Here is a 17,611-nt window from a genome sequence, read left to right as displayed (position 1 = left end):
CACTCTCTATCAACTGGTATAAGTTGATCAACAGGCATGACTGTAAGCTTCAATGGCAGCAGGCAGATGAGTCTGTTAAGTAGCTCTGTATACTCCTGCAGAGGAGGAGCTGGGAAGAAAGATGTAGAAATGAAGACCTCAGTTTTGCAGTGGCACTTTGGGTCAACTCTTGAAAGGAATCCCTTTGACTTTATTCCAACTGCAGACCAACCTGGAAAAATGTTTGTAGGTCTTTTTTATTTTTATTTTTAAGTAAATGAATCTTCCAGCTGAGCGTGTCTCAGTTGATAAGCAGCAAAGTCCTTTTTCAAGCCAATGCTACTTTCTTTCAGGTCACTTGCTAGTTTCTTCAGATGCTACTGAAATAGTCAAAAGAAGTATCAAAAAAAAATGCATCCAGCATCTTATAAAAAGTTAAGCGACCTATATAAGGCCTGGTAAAATTGCCTTTTTTTCAGAAAATAACAAATCCAAAACTGTGATTCAGTACATTAATAAATTAGCTGAGATAATATTACAGTTAGATTTTGATCTAACACTGTTAAGTCTCCTTTGTCTGGACAACAGCTTTAGGGAAAAAAAAAATCCAGTCACTTAAAAATTCCTTCAAATCGACAAAACTTACAGGATCATAAACATGAAAACCAAGTTGATACATTTCAGTACCCTATATTTTTCCAAAAGGAATGCTACTTTATATGAAATCTTTGAAGAAGAAATCTATAAACATGCTAATAAATACCTTTCTTGAACAGGTAAGCTGCTAAAGAGTAATGTGAACTGTGTGCGTAATAGCTCTTTTTGGTACACACAATGCAGTATTTTATTACAAACTGCCAACAAAAGGAGTAGATTACTAGAGAGTTTTCTCAGGTTAACTTCCTCTTGAGACCAGAAGACTGAAGCCAGAATACAGGTGAGAAAGATATCTCTCTGCCAGTGTTTAACATGTAGATACTATTTGATACAGCTTTTTGTTTTGAAAGGCAATGTTCAAGAAAGTTTCAGCTATGACTAACCAATACTTTTCCCTTCTCCACTGCAAGACAACACTAAGCACAATGAGGAGGAATAAGAGCTCTAATAAACATTCTAAGATAAAACAAGCTCAGCCAAGACTTTTCAGAACAAATTCAGTGCAGTGGAAGTCTCTGTGTATGTACGCCTGGTAAAGCGGACATTTTGGTAGAAACATGATTACTGGACATTTTTCAAAGAGAACTGTACGTTTACTGGACAAAGCTATTAGCTTTGTATTAGGGTTGTGATGACTTTCCATTTTGTAAACAAAATGTAGGACCTAGGTAAAGACATTTTTTCCTCTCACGCACTCACGAGAACAGTAAAGATGTCCTCTGCTGCTTACCTGGGAAGCGAGGCTTGGAAGAACACCTCTCACACGATGGGCTGTAGCTACCAAGATCGAAAACCTAACCCACAGCTTTCACAGCTACACCGCTAACAGAGCAATCTATGTTATTTGGACTTCAGATAATTACCAACCATCTCTGACCCAAGACTAGGAATACGTTCTTTTTATTTTTGCCTCAGGTAGAAAGGTTTTGCTGAATGAAAACAGAAAAAACACAGCCTGACTGTATTTTTTATGGAAGGAAGTGCATTATCCGGGCTGGGGGTAGAAAATGCAGGGAAACCCTTCTCATCTTGCTTCAAAGCTTGTTTGTAGTTTGCAGAAAAGAGGAATCAAGTAGCCTATCATCCTTTAGCTTTAACTTCTCTCATTCTGCTGTCTCTTCCACATACCTTCCTCTTTCAGTTTAAAACTAAACTGTTTTTCCTCATTTTCAGATCAGAAGAGCAATATATTTTTGACTGCAAAAAAATTTGTAATAATTTCATTATCTGCTTCTAATTGCATATTTATTCTTCAACCTGAAGAAAGGGTGCCATACCATATTGTAAGGGGTTATAAATATGAAGGGGAGAAACATCACTGAAAAAGATTATCTCAGATAACTTCGATATAGACAAAATACCAGATGCATATGGAAAAGACACCAAAGGTCAATCAAGATAATTCAGTCTGATTCTGTTAGTTAGAAGCAGTTTCACATTGATCGTTACTTTAGAAAAGTGAGTTTCTTGTAACATAAAGGATGGACCAATTAAATTCTCCCCAAAGTTAAGGGATGGCAGTTTTAATACCTTCCAGTCCATTTACTATTCCTAGACAGGTAGGAAAAATGTCACTATAAACCTCCACCCTATCTCTAATATAACCAGGTGTTTATAGCTGTTCACTTCAGGCGATAGCTTCTGCTACTCATCTACTGCTTCTGCCTATTTAATCACATTTCATATATCCCATTTACTCTCTTCCCTTCCCATGTGAAATTCCTCACAGGAAAATACAGTTAAGGAACGCTTCATGGAACTCCCTTGCATTTTATTATGAACCACCATTAAAACACTCTCAAGGACCATCAACAGACCAACTAATACACACAGCAGGCTCAATTACTTTTTCATGTGTCTTTTCTTTTGGTTCCTCTCTCCTTTTCCTTTCTACCTTTCTTCTCAAGCTTCCGCTATGTTACTCCACAAGGAATAACATTAGCTACATGATCCTATACCAAATACAAATCTTAGAAATAAAGAAGTTCTCATCCTCCTTGTATTTCATATTAGCCACAGGGCCCTTTTTCCAACAGTTAGACTCTGACATCTGAGTTTAGCTGTATTATCACGCACAATACATGCTTTTTGTTACTGATATCTATATCTCATGTTCTCATAGGTAACAAGGTGTGATAGAGACAAACCAAGACTTTCTGTGGTCACTGGAAATTTAAGAATCAAGATTAGCCATCAGAGCAAATGCTGTGAGCAACACACTCATCTGTTTGGTGCTGTTGCCTACAAGCCAACGAAGAGCAGGCTTACCTAGGTCTGGGTAATTTTGTCTTGATAAGTTCATAATATAGAAGTCACTTCTAAAACAAAATGAACTAAAAAAACCCATCCCAGCTTATTATTTTAAATTCAAATTTTAGATTCCAAAGGGAAAGCAAGTTTCCTGACATAGAATATACCAATATCAATAACTATATAAGTATTATAATCAGTAGGCTTTTGAAACAAATCCAATTCAGCAGCTCCTCTAGGAATTTTTCACTTGATATTGCGTTCTTCTCACATGCTTAAACAGGCATACAATACAAAACATTTGTGTTTTACTTAAACATTTATGCTTCAGTATCTTAATGCACAAGAGCCTTGGATCACATGATTATAGTAAAACAGCAATTCCCAAGCTATTTTGTGCAACAGTTCCCTCCCAAATTACCTCTACTGCTCCCTCTGCCCCTCGTAACGAGCCTGGGCACAACCCCGCAATGATGAGATTAAATGGCTTCTGGTACAGCAAAATATCTTGAACCTCAATCATCCCTTATTCTTTCTTTTAGATAGTTACACCCTGAAATCTGAAATGCACTGTATCAAATTTACCAAAAATAAACAGGCACGTTTATTTTTTCTCACATTAAGAAACACCTATTTCAAGAAAATAGCCTTTCTTCTCTGCTTACAGAGATAGAACACACTGTGAAGTTTATCATTAACAATCATACATTCTGAAACATAAAGCAAAGAAGTAGTACTAGAAATTCACATACGTTCTTAAGCACAGCCTCCATTTTGATATCTTGTTTCACTTCTGCTTACATGAGTTTTGTACATCATAGTTACACTGATATCAAATCAGTAGGAAATGAATTTAACAAAACAACAGATGATTAACAGCACCTCAGGGGGTCTGAAAATTTTCAGGGGGAAAAAAATTATATCAACAGAAATATTTGGATTTTCCATGAAAACTTCATCTATTCAGGACTGGGAAGAATGGGGTATGCTAATGACACCGCTGCCTTAGAAGAGTGGTAGTTGACAGTCAGATTTCCCCCTTCTCAATTTGGTATGCAGATCTTCTGCGTGGTAAGACTTACAAGCACCGATAAACATTGTATTAGAAGCGCTGTTAAGTAATATGACCAGTTGGGAGTTACAGGAGCTTATACTAAAAGAAGCGAGGTGGGGCTATGTTCTACCATTACAGCAGTTTCTAACAGAACAATAGTTTCAAATAAAATCTATCATCACTATGTTTAACCCACTGTATTTTGTAGGCTTCCACAGCAAGACAATAATGTTACAATTATCACCATTTCAACCAACCACATGCAATAATAAAAAACAATTTTCTGCAAAAAGAGTAAAATAAATACCTGCAGGACTGCCAGCATTTTCTCCTTGATGCAGCTGAATACCAGCAGAATCTATAGAGTTTACTGTAACTGTCTGTAGATTTGGCAATTGAGCAGTGCTTAGACTAACTGGAGTTGACGTCAACGCCCCACCTGCTGCAACTTGACCAAGAGTGAGAGTCTGCACAGGGGTTAGAGTTATTTGTTGACCAGGTGCATTCTGAATTTGCAAGTTCTGCAAGTTCTGAACTCCTTGCACTTGAAATGTCTGCCAGGTTATCTGCCCAGAAGGGGTCACTGTTTGTGCCTGAATTAAAAAAGTTCCAGGATTCAGCTGCAGCTGAAGATTTTGAAGAGCCTGTTGAGATATACTTTGACTTGCTTGCACACCATGGATTGTCTGTTGCGCAATACCTTGTACAATCTGGGCTTGACTGGTTGGCTGCTGAGACTCTTGAAGCTGTATGTGTTGTACAATTGGCTGTGCTGTGGAGACCTGAATATTCTGAGCCTGTGTGTCATCGGAGACTGATGTCTGGATGTAATTTCCCTGAAGATCAGAACTATGAACTTGACCACTAGTTGTGGTCAAGTTGTTTGCATTTTGTTCCAATATACTTGAACTGTCTATGGTAACGGGCAACTGTGATGAAGATGATGTTGGCACAAATAAGTCATTATCAGTGGCGGTTTCTGTAATTTCAGGAGAAACTTGCTCACCAGTCCTTTCAGAAGTATCTGAACTATCCATGGCCTGTCCAGTATTTATCAAGTGCCCATCTGCATTAATGCCTGCTGTCATGGTTTGAGAACCACTGCCAAGTCCCAGAGAATCTAGATCAACGCTATTGATGGGTACAAAAGTAATATTTCCTGGCAGTCCAAGAGGGACGTTAGCAACTACTTGTGCTTGGCCAGGGAAAGACGAACCACCAATTGCAACTCCCTGAACCTGGACTTGACCAGACTGTGATAAGATATTCTGAATATTAGCTGAAGGTGTTCCAGAGGCAATGATGGTTTGATTAGAGCCGGGAATGATCTGAATTTGACCAGTTTCTTGATTTATACTGCTATTATCAGAAGAGGCTGCAAAGCCAAGTTGAACCTGCTGACCATCCGCTGTCTGGATCTGGGGTATTACTTGGTATTGTACGTTAGACACTGTACCATTCGACGAATCTGATCCTGGTGCAACAGAAAAGATTTGTTGATTTTGCAAACTCTGAATAGGAAGGACATACTGCCCACTTGAAGTTACTGTGGCAGCACCTGGAATCTGTACTATATTACCAGCTTCATCCTTTATAGTGGCAGGAGCTGCAGACAAGACCTCCCATCTATTTGGAGTTCCTGTTAATTGCACAGAAGCCAAATCCCCTGTCTGAATAAAAAGAAAAAAGAAAAGACAAAATTAAAACAAGAGACGTACACACTATATGCTAGAACAGTCATGCAATTCAACACTAGAGATTGATACACTACTGGAAAACATGCAATGCAGCCCATATGAACAACGGCAACTGGATTAGAACTATGAAATACAGATTTTGTAAGTGAGCTAATGCCTAAGTCAGGGTAACCAACCTGTGGGTCGTGAGCTGCATGTTGCTCGCGAGCAGGTCAAATGCAGCTCCTGTGCCATGGCTACGTCAGGTGACCAGCAGCAGGGTTATTCTGGTGTGGGGGCTGCTGAGTAATCCAAATCCCTGGCTGTGGGAAGAAGCGAGCTGGCAGGGGCTGCTGGAGCTGTCATCACCAGGTCACCCTGGGACTCAGCTACACTCTTTACCTAGCCCGGCACCTATCGCACAGAAGTGGAGGAATCACCATGAAGCCAGGGTCGCCTGTATCTCCTGGAGCTCCGCTGCCTTTTGACTCTGTGTTATATATGGTATAGGTGTGCATGTTGTGACTCTCAGCAGTACGGAGAGTGTTAAGAGGTGACTTAGTCACACAGTTGGAAAGATTGGATAGCCTCAGTTTGTTATGCATAATACAAAGTCCTAGTATTTATAAGCTTGTATGAGTTACTGTTTCACTAGGGAAGAAGGCCTCTAAACTAAGGACTTTTACACTGAAATCACAGCTGGATCAGTCATATGAATCTGTTACGGGGAAAATAAATTTAAAAAAATCTATCTTCATTAAGTTGGAAAAACAGAAAAGGCCAATGTTTCAGAACAGACCCCCAGATGGTTGAAGAATAAAGAACCTAAGGACTGATGTAGTACGCTTCTGTTTCTTATTCAGTAAAGAAAAGGTAAATTGCACTTACCTTTCTTTACCAAAGCAAGCTTTTTCAGAATAGACTAGTAAGAATTAGATTTAACATCCTGCAATGCTTGGCACAGATTTGTGTAGTCAGCCAACTTGGTATTGTAAATAACCATCAATCTAAAAAAGATGTAGTTAAGTTTCTCCTTATCTGTTTTACAGCACTACAGTAAACCAATGGAATAACTTAATATTTAGCAACAAGTAACTTGTCTTACAACTCATTCAGCTCTGTGAAACAAATTTTGTCTCTTTGGCAAGAGTCCACAGGACATAGAAAGAAAAGCTCTAGTTTGTCCTGCATTGATCCTGTGACCACTCCTGGTAAGGAAGTTACCAGAGCATATCACAGCTCCCATCTGATGCTGCACTCTGACTTCCTTTACAATAAAACCTGGATATGCAAAATACAGCACACCTGTAACACAGCATCTCTAACACGGCATTGAGACTTAGCCAGGTTGAATGAACCCTGTGGCATGCATCCAAGCGAATTTAGTCCAGTGTAGGCTGGGACTTTGCTAGTTTCACTTTCTTATCCTATTCTGAGCCGCAACACTAAAATGTTTACATGTACAAGAAAAATACTCTATTTAAGTCTGAGTACTTATTAAAAAAATAGTTTTACTGTGCTTGGCAAGCTTCGTTTCCAATAGGGAAACACACATCTTAGTTCTAAATTCCTCTCAAGAGCTGTACAAATAATGATTGTGAAAAAAAAAAAGAATGCTAGCCGCCTTTTGCCCTCAAAGATATATATAATCTTTGAGGTAGTTTATTAGTAAATAGATACAGCATCACCAGAACAAAACTAATTTTATGGCCTTAATGCTTCAAGGATCAGAAAGAGAAAAAGGAGTAATGGTAATTCCATGTTATTATTTTCTTTTCCTTTTATACTGATTAGCCTTTCATTTAAAGGACATATTTAAATCCTTTAGTCTTTCAAGTTTATAATTTATGATATTAGAAAAAATTATGCAATATTCCATATCACACCATCTTACCTAGAAAAAGGCAAAAAAATCCATTTTCCTCTACTACCACATTAGATTTATACTCTTGTGTTTAATATTGTTTACACATAGGTACCGGTTGCTGAAATGCTGCTAAGAAAGTTCATAACTACTCAATTCACTAGTATATAAATACTTATTAGCTGAAGGTTTTATAAAGTATCAAAAGACCCATAAAAGTCATAGGTAAACATCAGTCAGAAAATACCAAAAGCAAAAATACGATTGTTATATGTTTAATATGTGCCATCATAAAATAAACGTATAACATAATGTGCTGATAGTATCTGTTAGAACAAGAGAGAAAGAAAAAGTAATGGGAACCATTACAAGTCTGATGTAGTTTCTCACTGAGAAATTTAAGATTTAAGACTATGTACAAGCAAATGTTGAATGTTTAGGCTATAACTGGACTGACCTAATACCCAATCGTATGTCTATGTCTACTCATACATAATACATATGAGTATCCTCCACAGAAATAGTTCAAAGGGAACCCATCTCCTTCATGATATGGAAATGACCTACATTATTCTTCTCCCCAGACATGTTGATTTCCGTGTCGTCATTCAGTGGCCTTTGCCCTTTTCATGTGGGGCACACGCCTCTCCTCACCTTTTCATGATCTAGTGAAATCTTCCCTCAAATCCTGCTTCGTAAGGGTTTTAGCTCAATAGAGCCACTCTTTTAGTAGGTGCACTTATCAGTCCATGGAGGAGTTCAGGGTAGCCGTGCATGTGGATATGAAGCTATGGCTACACATAGTACACGAAACGCCTGTTATTCACATGTTGCTCATACAGCTGGCTATATCAGACACTACCAGATGAATCATGAGGAGGGAGGGGCAAAATGAGGGTGAGGCTTTCACGAAGCTATCTAGCAGCTACCAAACTTACTAGTATTAAAACATGAAAAAAACCCTGTACGGTAAAGAGTATTTGAGGATGATCTCCTACCTCAACTGGTCATCAACCTGTCATAACAAGTTTGACTGTTGTACCCTTTCTCAAAGTCTGCTGAGCTAGTAGGACGTTTCTTGGACTCTTTTTCCTACTAAAAAGAGTAGTAACTTTTCACTGCATCCTCAAGCAATTAAGCATTGTTGTAGTAACTCAAAGTTCTACCACTGATGTACGAGCAGCAACATCTACAGCCCACTCGCTTACTGATCTTTACAGCACAGTCCTAATAGACCAGAGTTTGTTTGCTGTCTCTCAGCCATCCGTGAAAAATACTTAGAAAGCAACAGTTCTTTTCCTTATCAACTGATACTCAGACAGCAGTTATTTGGAAGCTGCTCCTTTAAGAGAGGACTGGACGGTTGCAATCCAAAGGCTCTGTGTCAAGAGGAAGGGACAAAGATCTGAGGAAAGTTCAGCATTAGCACTACTCAGCCAAGGAGGAGAGAACGGGAAGCAACGGGGAGTTCACTGGAAGCAGTATCAGGAAACAAGAGAAAGACAGGAACAGAGCAAAGAGAGTAGCTGGCACAAGGCACAGGAAGAATTAAAATCAAATGATACGTCCACCTGAAGAAAGGTCAAGTACCACCAAAGAGTGGAAGCAACAACCACTGTTCAGCCTGTCTCTTGATTCTTTAACAAGCCTTGTATCATTTCCAGTGGGTAAAATAAAGAGATCTCTCTGAACCAAAATTCTCATCCCTGAAGAAAGAGGGGTCATGATAAATAGAAAGCTAATAATTGTCTTGTTCAATTTGTTTAGAGAAAATTAGAGCAACGTTAAGTCAAATGTGGAAGGAGATAAGAGAAACACATACAGAAGATAAAATAACTTTAAAAACTGATCTAAACCATGTTGAGGGATGGGACTTGGGTTGAAAAAAATAAAACATCCTTCACCAAACTAAAACTGGAAAGGGGAGAAACATCCCTGTAAGAACTGGTAGATGTTGTAGGCACCTGCATTTCAACATGTCAAATGTGATCAACTGGACACATGCCATTAGCCATCAGTATTTTATTGCTAAAGAACTACCAAACGTTTATCTGTGCCAATCTATTGTGGACTGCTTTTTGCTGCACTTTTCAGAAAGTCACTTTTGCCCCATTTAGTCCTGGAGCAAAAGCATCAGCAAAACAAGCAGAGGTGGTCAGATAATGAGTCACGAGCTCCTAAACATTTAAAAATCACATACCTAATGAAGATGATTGGCCACTGCCTCATCCAAATTGTTGTTTTATGAAAGAGTTAGGGCTCTAATGCATGAGTTTAATACCATGTGTTTACCAAGCTACAGTAAACTATCTGTGCATTCTTAGGTCATTACAAATATAAGATAAAATGCACTTGCTTCAACTCTTTCATTAAGGTATGAGCTAATACATTCTATCTTGTATTTGCCATAGGTTAAAAACACGTTCAACATCAGTCACTGTGGTTCAGCTGACACAAAGCTGCTTGTTAAGGCAAATTAATTCTGTTGCATGTTTCAGCCCTCTGCCAATGAAGCCACTCAATTCAGAGAAATACATTTGCCCAAATAAAAAGTTTAGAGAATCAAAGAATGTTTCAGGGAAAAAGTATTATCTGGGGCTGCTTAAAATGTTATTTTAAAAGACAGTTCCAATTTGGTGAAACATATCTAATATTTAATTGTGTCTTATTTAAGGAATGTCTACATCTTTTTTCTTGAGATGGACAACTGGACCCAAAACTTTAATAGCTTGTTTTTAATCAGCAGAAGTGCAGAACCTGTCTAAATTAAGACAAGACAATGTCCTTGACATTAGGAGAAACAAGAAAGCTGCAGTATTAAGGAATGAGACATGGCAACAAGGAGGCATTTTTAACTAGATTGCATGGAACTTCATTTGTTTATTAATTATTAATCCATGTATGTGTATTAATCTCTACGTAACTGTATGCCAAACTAGAATTTTGCATAGAAGTTTGTGTGAAATGGTTCATTTTCCTTGTGCCTTCAACTCAGATGCTGAAGGCTCTACCAAATCATCAAGAAGGGCAAGAAAGAGGATCTTTGGGAAGGCACTGGAACAAATAACCTTGAAAATAACCTTGCAGGGGGTGGGGTGGGGGAACCTTCAAATAACTTTGGCGAGGGTAAAAAAGGAAGGTGATCAGAAGTAGTCAGCCTAGACTTAGGAAGGGGAAATGATGCTTCATTAACTAACCTGACACCCTTCTATGATGAGACAAGTAGCTTGGTAGATGGGGTTAGGCAAGGGATATTATTTATCACTACTTTAGTCGGGCTTTTGACTCTGTCCCCCATAACATAATAAAAAACTTTTCCTTTTTTTACCATAAGGGTGATGGAACACTGGAACAGGCTGCCCAGAGAGGTTGTGGAGTCTCCATCCTTGGAGATATTCAAAGCTCACTGGACACAGTCCTGAGCAACCTGCTCTCATTGACTGTGCTTTCAGCAAGGGGGTTGGACCAGACAATCTCCAGAAATCCTTACCAGCCTCAACTGTTCTATGAAAGCTTACACTCCTTGCTAATATTTAAATATCAGAGAGAGAACTTTTTGGTTTATGCTGTCTTTAAATATGGAAATGTTTGAAAACATATATTTTTTCACTTTCTCTAAAACAGTAAAGGGAAATAAAACAAATTTTTTAAGAACATCCTAAAAGCACCTGTAAAAGAACTTCTACACTTGGTTCTGATCCAGCACTAGGAAGACATAATCGGAATGCAAAAATCGAAGAACATTTTAAAAGGTGAGCTTCTGGACAGCAGCAGGGGAAACATACTGGTAGGCAGTACCTCCAACCTGAAACTTCTCTGTTTTGCAAAAGTATAAAACTGAGAAGAGCAAGACAATCCCAGGCAGACTTTTCTATGGTGGCTGAACACGTTCTGGTACATCTGTTCACATCCAGAAACTTAGCATCAGGAAGCTATATTATCACCCATAAAGGAGAAAATGGATGTCAGAGTAACTTTGAGCTTCTTCAAAACCATCATATAGTCCTGACAACTAAGAAGTATGGATAATTCTGACACATGGCATTCATCCATATTTTTGCCTAGTGGAAAACATGAAATTTAAAATGTCTCCATATTTCTCTGTCCTATCAGCACTATTACTGTTTCCACCTAAACCGAGGTTAAGCTGGTTGCATCTCAGATGGTTAAAGTAACGTTCTGAGGCATAAACAAACTGGAATTCCAGATTTTCATTAAGTTCTGTGAAGCACTGATACTCAATTCTAAAACTCAAGATATGCCAATGCAGTCTTATAACACTCCAGCCTTTATTTGTAGAAGATACAAACAAATGCTTTGTCTACAGCAGAGAAACGATACTCATCTTCCCCACATTGCTAATTATTAACCTCTCCAAATGTTTTCCACATATTGTTGGTAAGCAACAACACAAATAAATCATTCCCTCCTGCTTTTTTTTTATTTTTTTTTAAAGACTAAAGAATCAGTGCAGCCTGCAATGCACTAGATGCAACTACGTACCACAACTGGGGCAGTGACCTCTGACAGCTCCCATTCTTTGGCGGCTCTCAGAGCCAACAGTTTTCTCAGCCAGCCTGCCACTTCTCTCAATTCACCCGCCTTCCAGTCTTCCCACCCTGCACTCCCATCAGTCTTGCACTGTATCCTCACCTACCCCAGCCATGCCCAGCACAACCGTAAGAATGGTCCTTGGGAGCATGACAGTTCAAGAGAGTGTCTTTAGCTTTGCATTGCAATGAAGTAAGAGAACATAAACTACTGGTTATCATGTCAACTTTGTAGCTTCTTGAACAATCATCTGATCATGCAACAACCATACAATTGTCCATCAAGACTTTGCTGGACCTAAATTTTAGAATGTTTCCTCTTTTTGTCTTCTCCCCTATGGACGGCTCTGCCACCTTCTACTTTGCTCCTTCTTTTCACCTAATGCTAAAGTCTTTACAGATGTTTAAACTGGAATTAAACTAGAGTATTTATAACTAAATGCGAAAGAACCCTAAATATGAAAGTTTAAAGTAGAATTATTAGTCAACGATAAACAGTGAAAAGGCAAGACCCAAACTAAAAATTCTCAGACTTTAAATTCCCAAGAGAGGAAAAGACATCCAGAGAGGTCAAAACATATGAGCTGTCATTCTAGGTCAGGCAGTAGCGCATACCATCCCAGCAAGGCTTTCATACACACCAGCAGGCAGCAATATTTGAGGGGATGTTTCCATGGCAAGCATTTGAACCAACCATGGATGCAGCAGTATGGCAATCGAGGAAAAGATTCTCAGGTAAGCAAGCCACCAGCTAAGGCCGTCTACATTAAAACCAAACACCAGCGGGCAAAACACAAAGCATTGGTGTCGGATGGTCGTACGCAGAATAAATTGCAGTGTCAAAGCCTAAGCTGAAAGACTGCAATCTCCATCAACGCACAAAGATGAGATCAGCAGTAATGCCTGCTAGTATTTTGTCATCCAAAAGTAAATATAGCTCTAACCAGAATCCTGGGCTGAGCTGAAAACCCTGTGGACTAGAGACAGCCTGCCCAGTTCATTGACAGGATGGAAGGGAGAAGAGGGTTGAGTTTAGTTCTGTCAACCGTCTTGCTTTCCATACCAAGCAGTTGCCACGTTCACTAGTCTTTTTATTTCCACACTAATCCTGTCAGTGGCATAAAAGTGGCGTCCATTCAAACAGCAGGCTTGGATTCAGATACCAACATAGAATCATAGCATAATTTCAGTTGGAAAGGACCTCTGAAGGTCACCTGGTCCAAGCCCTGGGCTCAAAGCAGGGCCAACGAGATCACAGCAAACACAATCACATTTGCTCCAGCTCTTCCCCAAATCCCAGACACTCAATATTCCCTGTGTTCCTATGGGAGTTTTGTTGTTGCTGTTGCTTTTAAATCATACTCCTGGTCTCTTGGGGAGCAGCTGCAGCATACCATTTCAGCCAGGAAAGCACTGTGCAGTAACTGGCTAGCCTAGCATACTGGCTCCAGCCCTGCCAGTTCCTACCAAGCAAATGTCAGTAAAGCATTAACAAAATAACGCCAAAAACACAGCACCACTATCCTTATACATGCAAGCTCTTCAAATGCTTCTAAAAGGAAACGCCTATTTAACTTCTACTATCCATTTATATGGCTTGAGCGTTCTACCAGATGTTCAGCAGTCGGAACTGCAGTCCGGGTATAGAAGACATTGGGAAAGGACTGCACCCCCATCGCTACATTAGGCACCATCACTCATATACAGATATCAAACTGATTCATCTATACTCCTGGGAAAGGGATGAGCATCACAAACCCCAAGAACACAATTTATCTGTGTTCATGCATATAGATTTCATTTTCCATATGAGTTATGAGGCACCCACAATTTAAGCCTTTTTAGCTCCTCCCTCCTTCTTCCACACCCAATAAGATACACTCAGGGGACCAGGGGGAAAAAAAAAAAAAAAAGAAAATCTTTACTGCACTAAATTCCCTTTAGCATTCTGTTTTTCACAAGGAATATATTTCAGAGACTTTAGTCCCTCCCCTCCCTTTATTAAGGTCATCTTAATTAACTCCAGTGTCTAGTTCGGCTACTGTAGGTATCTCCTCCAGATTATATTTAGTTTCCACCCAAAATATTCTGAATCATTCAAGAGCTATGTTGTAGGAGTGTAAAAATTACCAGAATGCTATAACCTAACTCACAGCAGATATGTAGGAGGGGCCTAACTGCATGTATGAAAAGCAGCGAGTGAGTTTATACTCGTATTTAGTTTTAGCTAAGATTTTGGCTTCTCTTGAATTGCTTCCACCTTGCCCTGACAAGCCCCTTATACATAAACATAAAAACAGATGAATTTAACAGGAATAAAGTAGTACTGTTTCAAAACTGCTTTTCCCATTTTGAACTATCAGGAACCGTTTGTCCTGTAATAACACTCTAGTACCCCGTCAGACCTAGCACCGCTCGTGCTAAGCGATCAACCCATCCTCAAGATGCACAATTCCAGCTTTAAAATGAGAACAACCTCAAGGAAAGCAAGCTATCATTTAAGCATCATTCATTTTTCAATGTTTATGTTTATGCAAGAGACAGATCCAACATTCCACTTTTCAGCACTGTATGCATCTGGTATTATGAAACAAATTTTAGAGGTATCAGGCACTTCACAATGTCTAGAAAGATTTTTAAAAGTATACTGCTTAAGAAAATAAACAGGTTCAACAGAAAGGACACTTGAAAGGGGGTCAGAATCTTAATATTTTTTCGAGCTCTGTCATTAGTCTACAACCTGCTGTATGACCTCAGACAACTATTTTGCTGCAGCTTCCCTTTATGTAAAGTGAAACATACAGATGAAAAGAATTTTAAAGTGTAGCACTCGAGTATTTAGTAAACTTAACATTACCATTAACATTTTGACATTTGTTAAAAGCTTGCCAAAGCTACTTCATCCACCAGTACAACACTTTGCAGGTTTTTTTTCCTATTTGCAGAATCCTAAAAACATACAAGGCTGTTGTACAGCAAGTTTAAAAAAAAACAAGACTTGCTTTAAAAGCAAAAAAAAAAAAGGAGCTTTTTTTTGCTTGTTTTAAAACCCTTTTTGTGAAACAAAAAAAAACCCAAACCAAACCAAAAAAAACCCCAGAGGTAATCTATGCGATTTCCCAAGGACTAAGGCCAAAAAATACTTCATCATGCCATTTTAAAAGGTATTTTGGAACTCCCTTTTAATATATAGCGATATTTTTAGGTATCGGTTATTTAGGAATGCCCCATCTCTTTTAACTTTATGAGCATACATCAACGAGAGAGTTTAGCTAAACCAATTAAGGAACATACGAGTTTCCATTAGGCTTTTGTTAGGGAGATGGTTAAACTAGCTTCAGCAAGAATACATTTCTAGTCTGCAAGATCCATCTCATCACGCAAGGTCCCAAGGTCATCAAGGCTCCTTTCAGAGCCGACAGCGCATGAGAGATAAGGCCAGAAATTCAGTTTGCAATACGAGGGACTGCATGATAACTGCACCTAGAAAAAACAGCGTCGATACAGGAAGCAGCTTTCCACCACCGCGTTCGCTTCTAAACAGCCATTTTACTTCTAACTACATCCTTCCCCACAGCCAGCCTTCATTTTGTGCTGCTGCCCGGGCGCGCGGTTCCAGGCTGACAGCTAAGGAGAGGAGTCCGGGGGTGCGCTCAGGTGGAGGTGAGATGCCTCCCAGCCTCGCCGGGTGCCGACCGAGCCGCTCCGGTGCCAGGGCCGGGGGAGGGAGATTTCCCCCGCCTCCCCCCCCCCCCCCCCCCGGGTTTGAAAGTAAATGAAGGCGCCGCTCCCAGCGGCGGGAGAGGGGGGAGCCAGGCTCCCTCCTCCTCCCGGGAGCCCGGCTCCTCCTGGAGAGGCAGGGGAGCCCGGGGACCCCTCTCCTGGCAGGTCGGCCCTGCTATCGTCCCTCCCCCCGGGCGGGCAGTGCCGTGTGTCCCGTCCCTCCCCCCGGGCGGGCGGGCTGGCTGGCTGTGCTGTCTCTCCCCCCGGCAGGCCGTGCGAGAGCGGCGGGGCGGGCACTCACCGCTCCGGCAGAGTGAGAGGCAGCGGCGGCGGCGGCGGCCTCATCCTCCTCCGGCGACGGCGGGCCGATCTTGCTGCAGGTGGCCGCCAGCAGAGCGAGCGGTGACGGCTGAGCGTCCTACCCACAATGGGCGGGTTCAGGGAGAGAAAGTGGGTGGCGGTTAGTGCGGGACAGCGACCGGGCTCCTCGCAGACGCGCACACAGGAAGCGGCGGCGGCGGCACCGGCTCCCGCACCCGCTCACAACGTGTCACTCGGGGGAGGGGGGAAGGGGCCCGGCCGGGCCTGCGCTTACCTGGGGGGCGGCCGCCCCGGCGGAGGCCGAGGCGGCGCCGTTGCCGTGCTGGAGATACTCGCTGTGGCTGCTGCTGTCCACGTCTAAGGCAGCCATTTCCTCTTGTTTCACGGGCTTCTCGGGAGCTGCGGGCACAGCGGGGAGGGGGAGGGGAGAGTCACTGACGGGAGCGATCACCCCCCTCCCTCTTCCTCCCTCCCTCTCCCCCCCCCTAACCCCAGCGCTCCCCCCGCCCTCCCGCACGGAGCCCTCCTCCTCCTCCTCCTCCTCCTCCCCGTGCTGCTGCCCCTGCCCCTCTTCTCCCTCCTCCCCCTGCTCCTCCTGCTGCTGCTCTCAGTGCCGCTCTCGCCTCGCTCGCACACGGACGCTCCGGGGCCGGAGCGGGGAAGCGCAGGGCCGGAGCAGGAGCAGGGAGCCCCGCGGGGCGGCTCGGTCGGTGCGTACGTACCGGTCATGGTGTGAGTGCGAGCGGCCGGCTGGCTGGCTGGCTGGGCGGGAGGCAGGCAGGCAGGCTGGCTGGCTCGCACACAGGCCCTGCTGGCTGGGGCTAGGCGGCTGCCGCCGGGGACATGCTTATTGTGCTCACGGGCTGAAGCGGCGGCGGCGGCCCGAGCCTACTCCGGGGTTTTTTTTCCTATTTTGATTGACGGTGCGGGAAAGCCGAAAGGTGGGGCTTGCAGCGGGAGAGGGGGCCCGGCCGACACCGCCGCCCGCCCGCCCGCCTGCCAGCCCGGAACTCCCGCCTACGCCCGCGCGCGCGCGCTCATTGGCTGCGCTTCGCCGCCGCCGCCGCTCGCACTGGCCGCCCGGCCTGCCAGTCACTCGCCAGGGGCGGGGGGGGCGCCCCATGCCGAGGCGGCTTCCTGTTTGCCAGGGCTTGTGCGAGGAACAATGAGCGGCGCCCGCCGAGGGCCCGCGGCCTGCTACGGCCCGGGCCCGCGCGGCCCCCGCGCCGCGGGGAGGCGGCCCCGCCGCCGGGCTGCCCCGCCGCCGCGCCGGGGCGAGGCGGCCCGCGGGGCCTGGCCGCCCGCCCGCGCCGCAGGGGTCAACGCAGAGGCACAGCTGCGCGGCGGCCGCGCTCTCCCCCCCTCCCCCGTCGCCCCCCCCGTCCCCCCGCCGCGCAGGCGGCGCGGTGCGCCTGTGCCCGGGAGGCGCCGGGCCGGAGCCGCGCTCGTTTGAAATCTCCCCGCGGGGGTGTCACTCACGGCTGGCGACAGCCGCGGCTACGGGGCGGCCGTCGAGCTGCGCCCTGACGGCAGCCCC

At 43.1% G+C, this 17,611-nt stretch overlaps 1 protein-coding gene across 5 annotated transcripts in view; it reads right to left on the bottom strand.

Annotated features, from left to right (window-relative positions):
- SP3 (Sp3 transcription factor) overlaps window positions 1-17,075 on the bottom strand; it is a 37,354-nt gene extending 20,279 nt beyond the window's left edge. For 4 of the 5 annotated variants that reach the window (XR_014228150.1, XM_082311654.1, XM_082311656.1 and 1 more), the window contains exons 1-4: window positions 16,797-17,075; window positions 16,349-16,473; window positions 16,055-16,171; window positions 4,248-5,610 (exon numbers count right to left, since the gene is read on the bottom strand). Coding sequence is in view for 4 of the 5 variants with exons in the window: in XM_082311654.1 (XP_082167780.1) it covers window positions 4,248-5,610; window positions 16,055-16,171; window positions 16,349-16,473; window positions 16,797-16,803 (1,612 nt within the window). In the remaining variant the exon portion in view is untranslated. The remainder of the gene's footprint in view (window positions 1-4,247; window positions 5,611-16,054; window positions 16,172-16,348; window positions 16,474-16,796) is intronic. The other variant, XM_082311655.1, reaches the window with a different exon arrangement.
- Between the last annotated feature and the right edge of the window lie 536 nt (window positions 17,076-17,611).

Source organism: Platalea leucorodia, assembly GCF_965183815.1.
Source record: "Platalea leucorodia genome assembly, chromosome: 5".
In the NCBI taxonomy this organism is placed as follows: domain Eukaryota; kingdom Metazoa; phylum Chordata; class Aves; order Pelecaniformes; family Threskiornithidae; genus Platalea; species Platalea leucorodia.
This window is presented reverse-complemented; position numbering and strand designations above follow the sequence as displayed.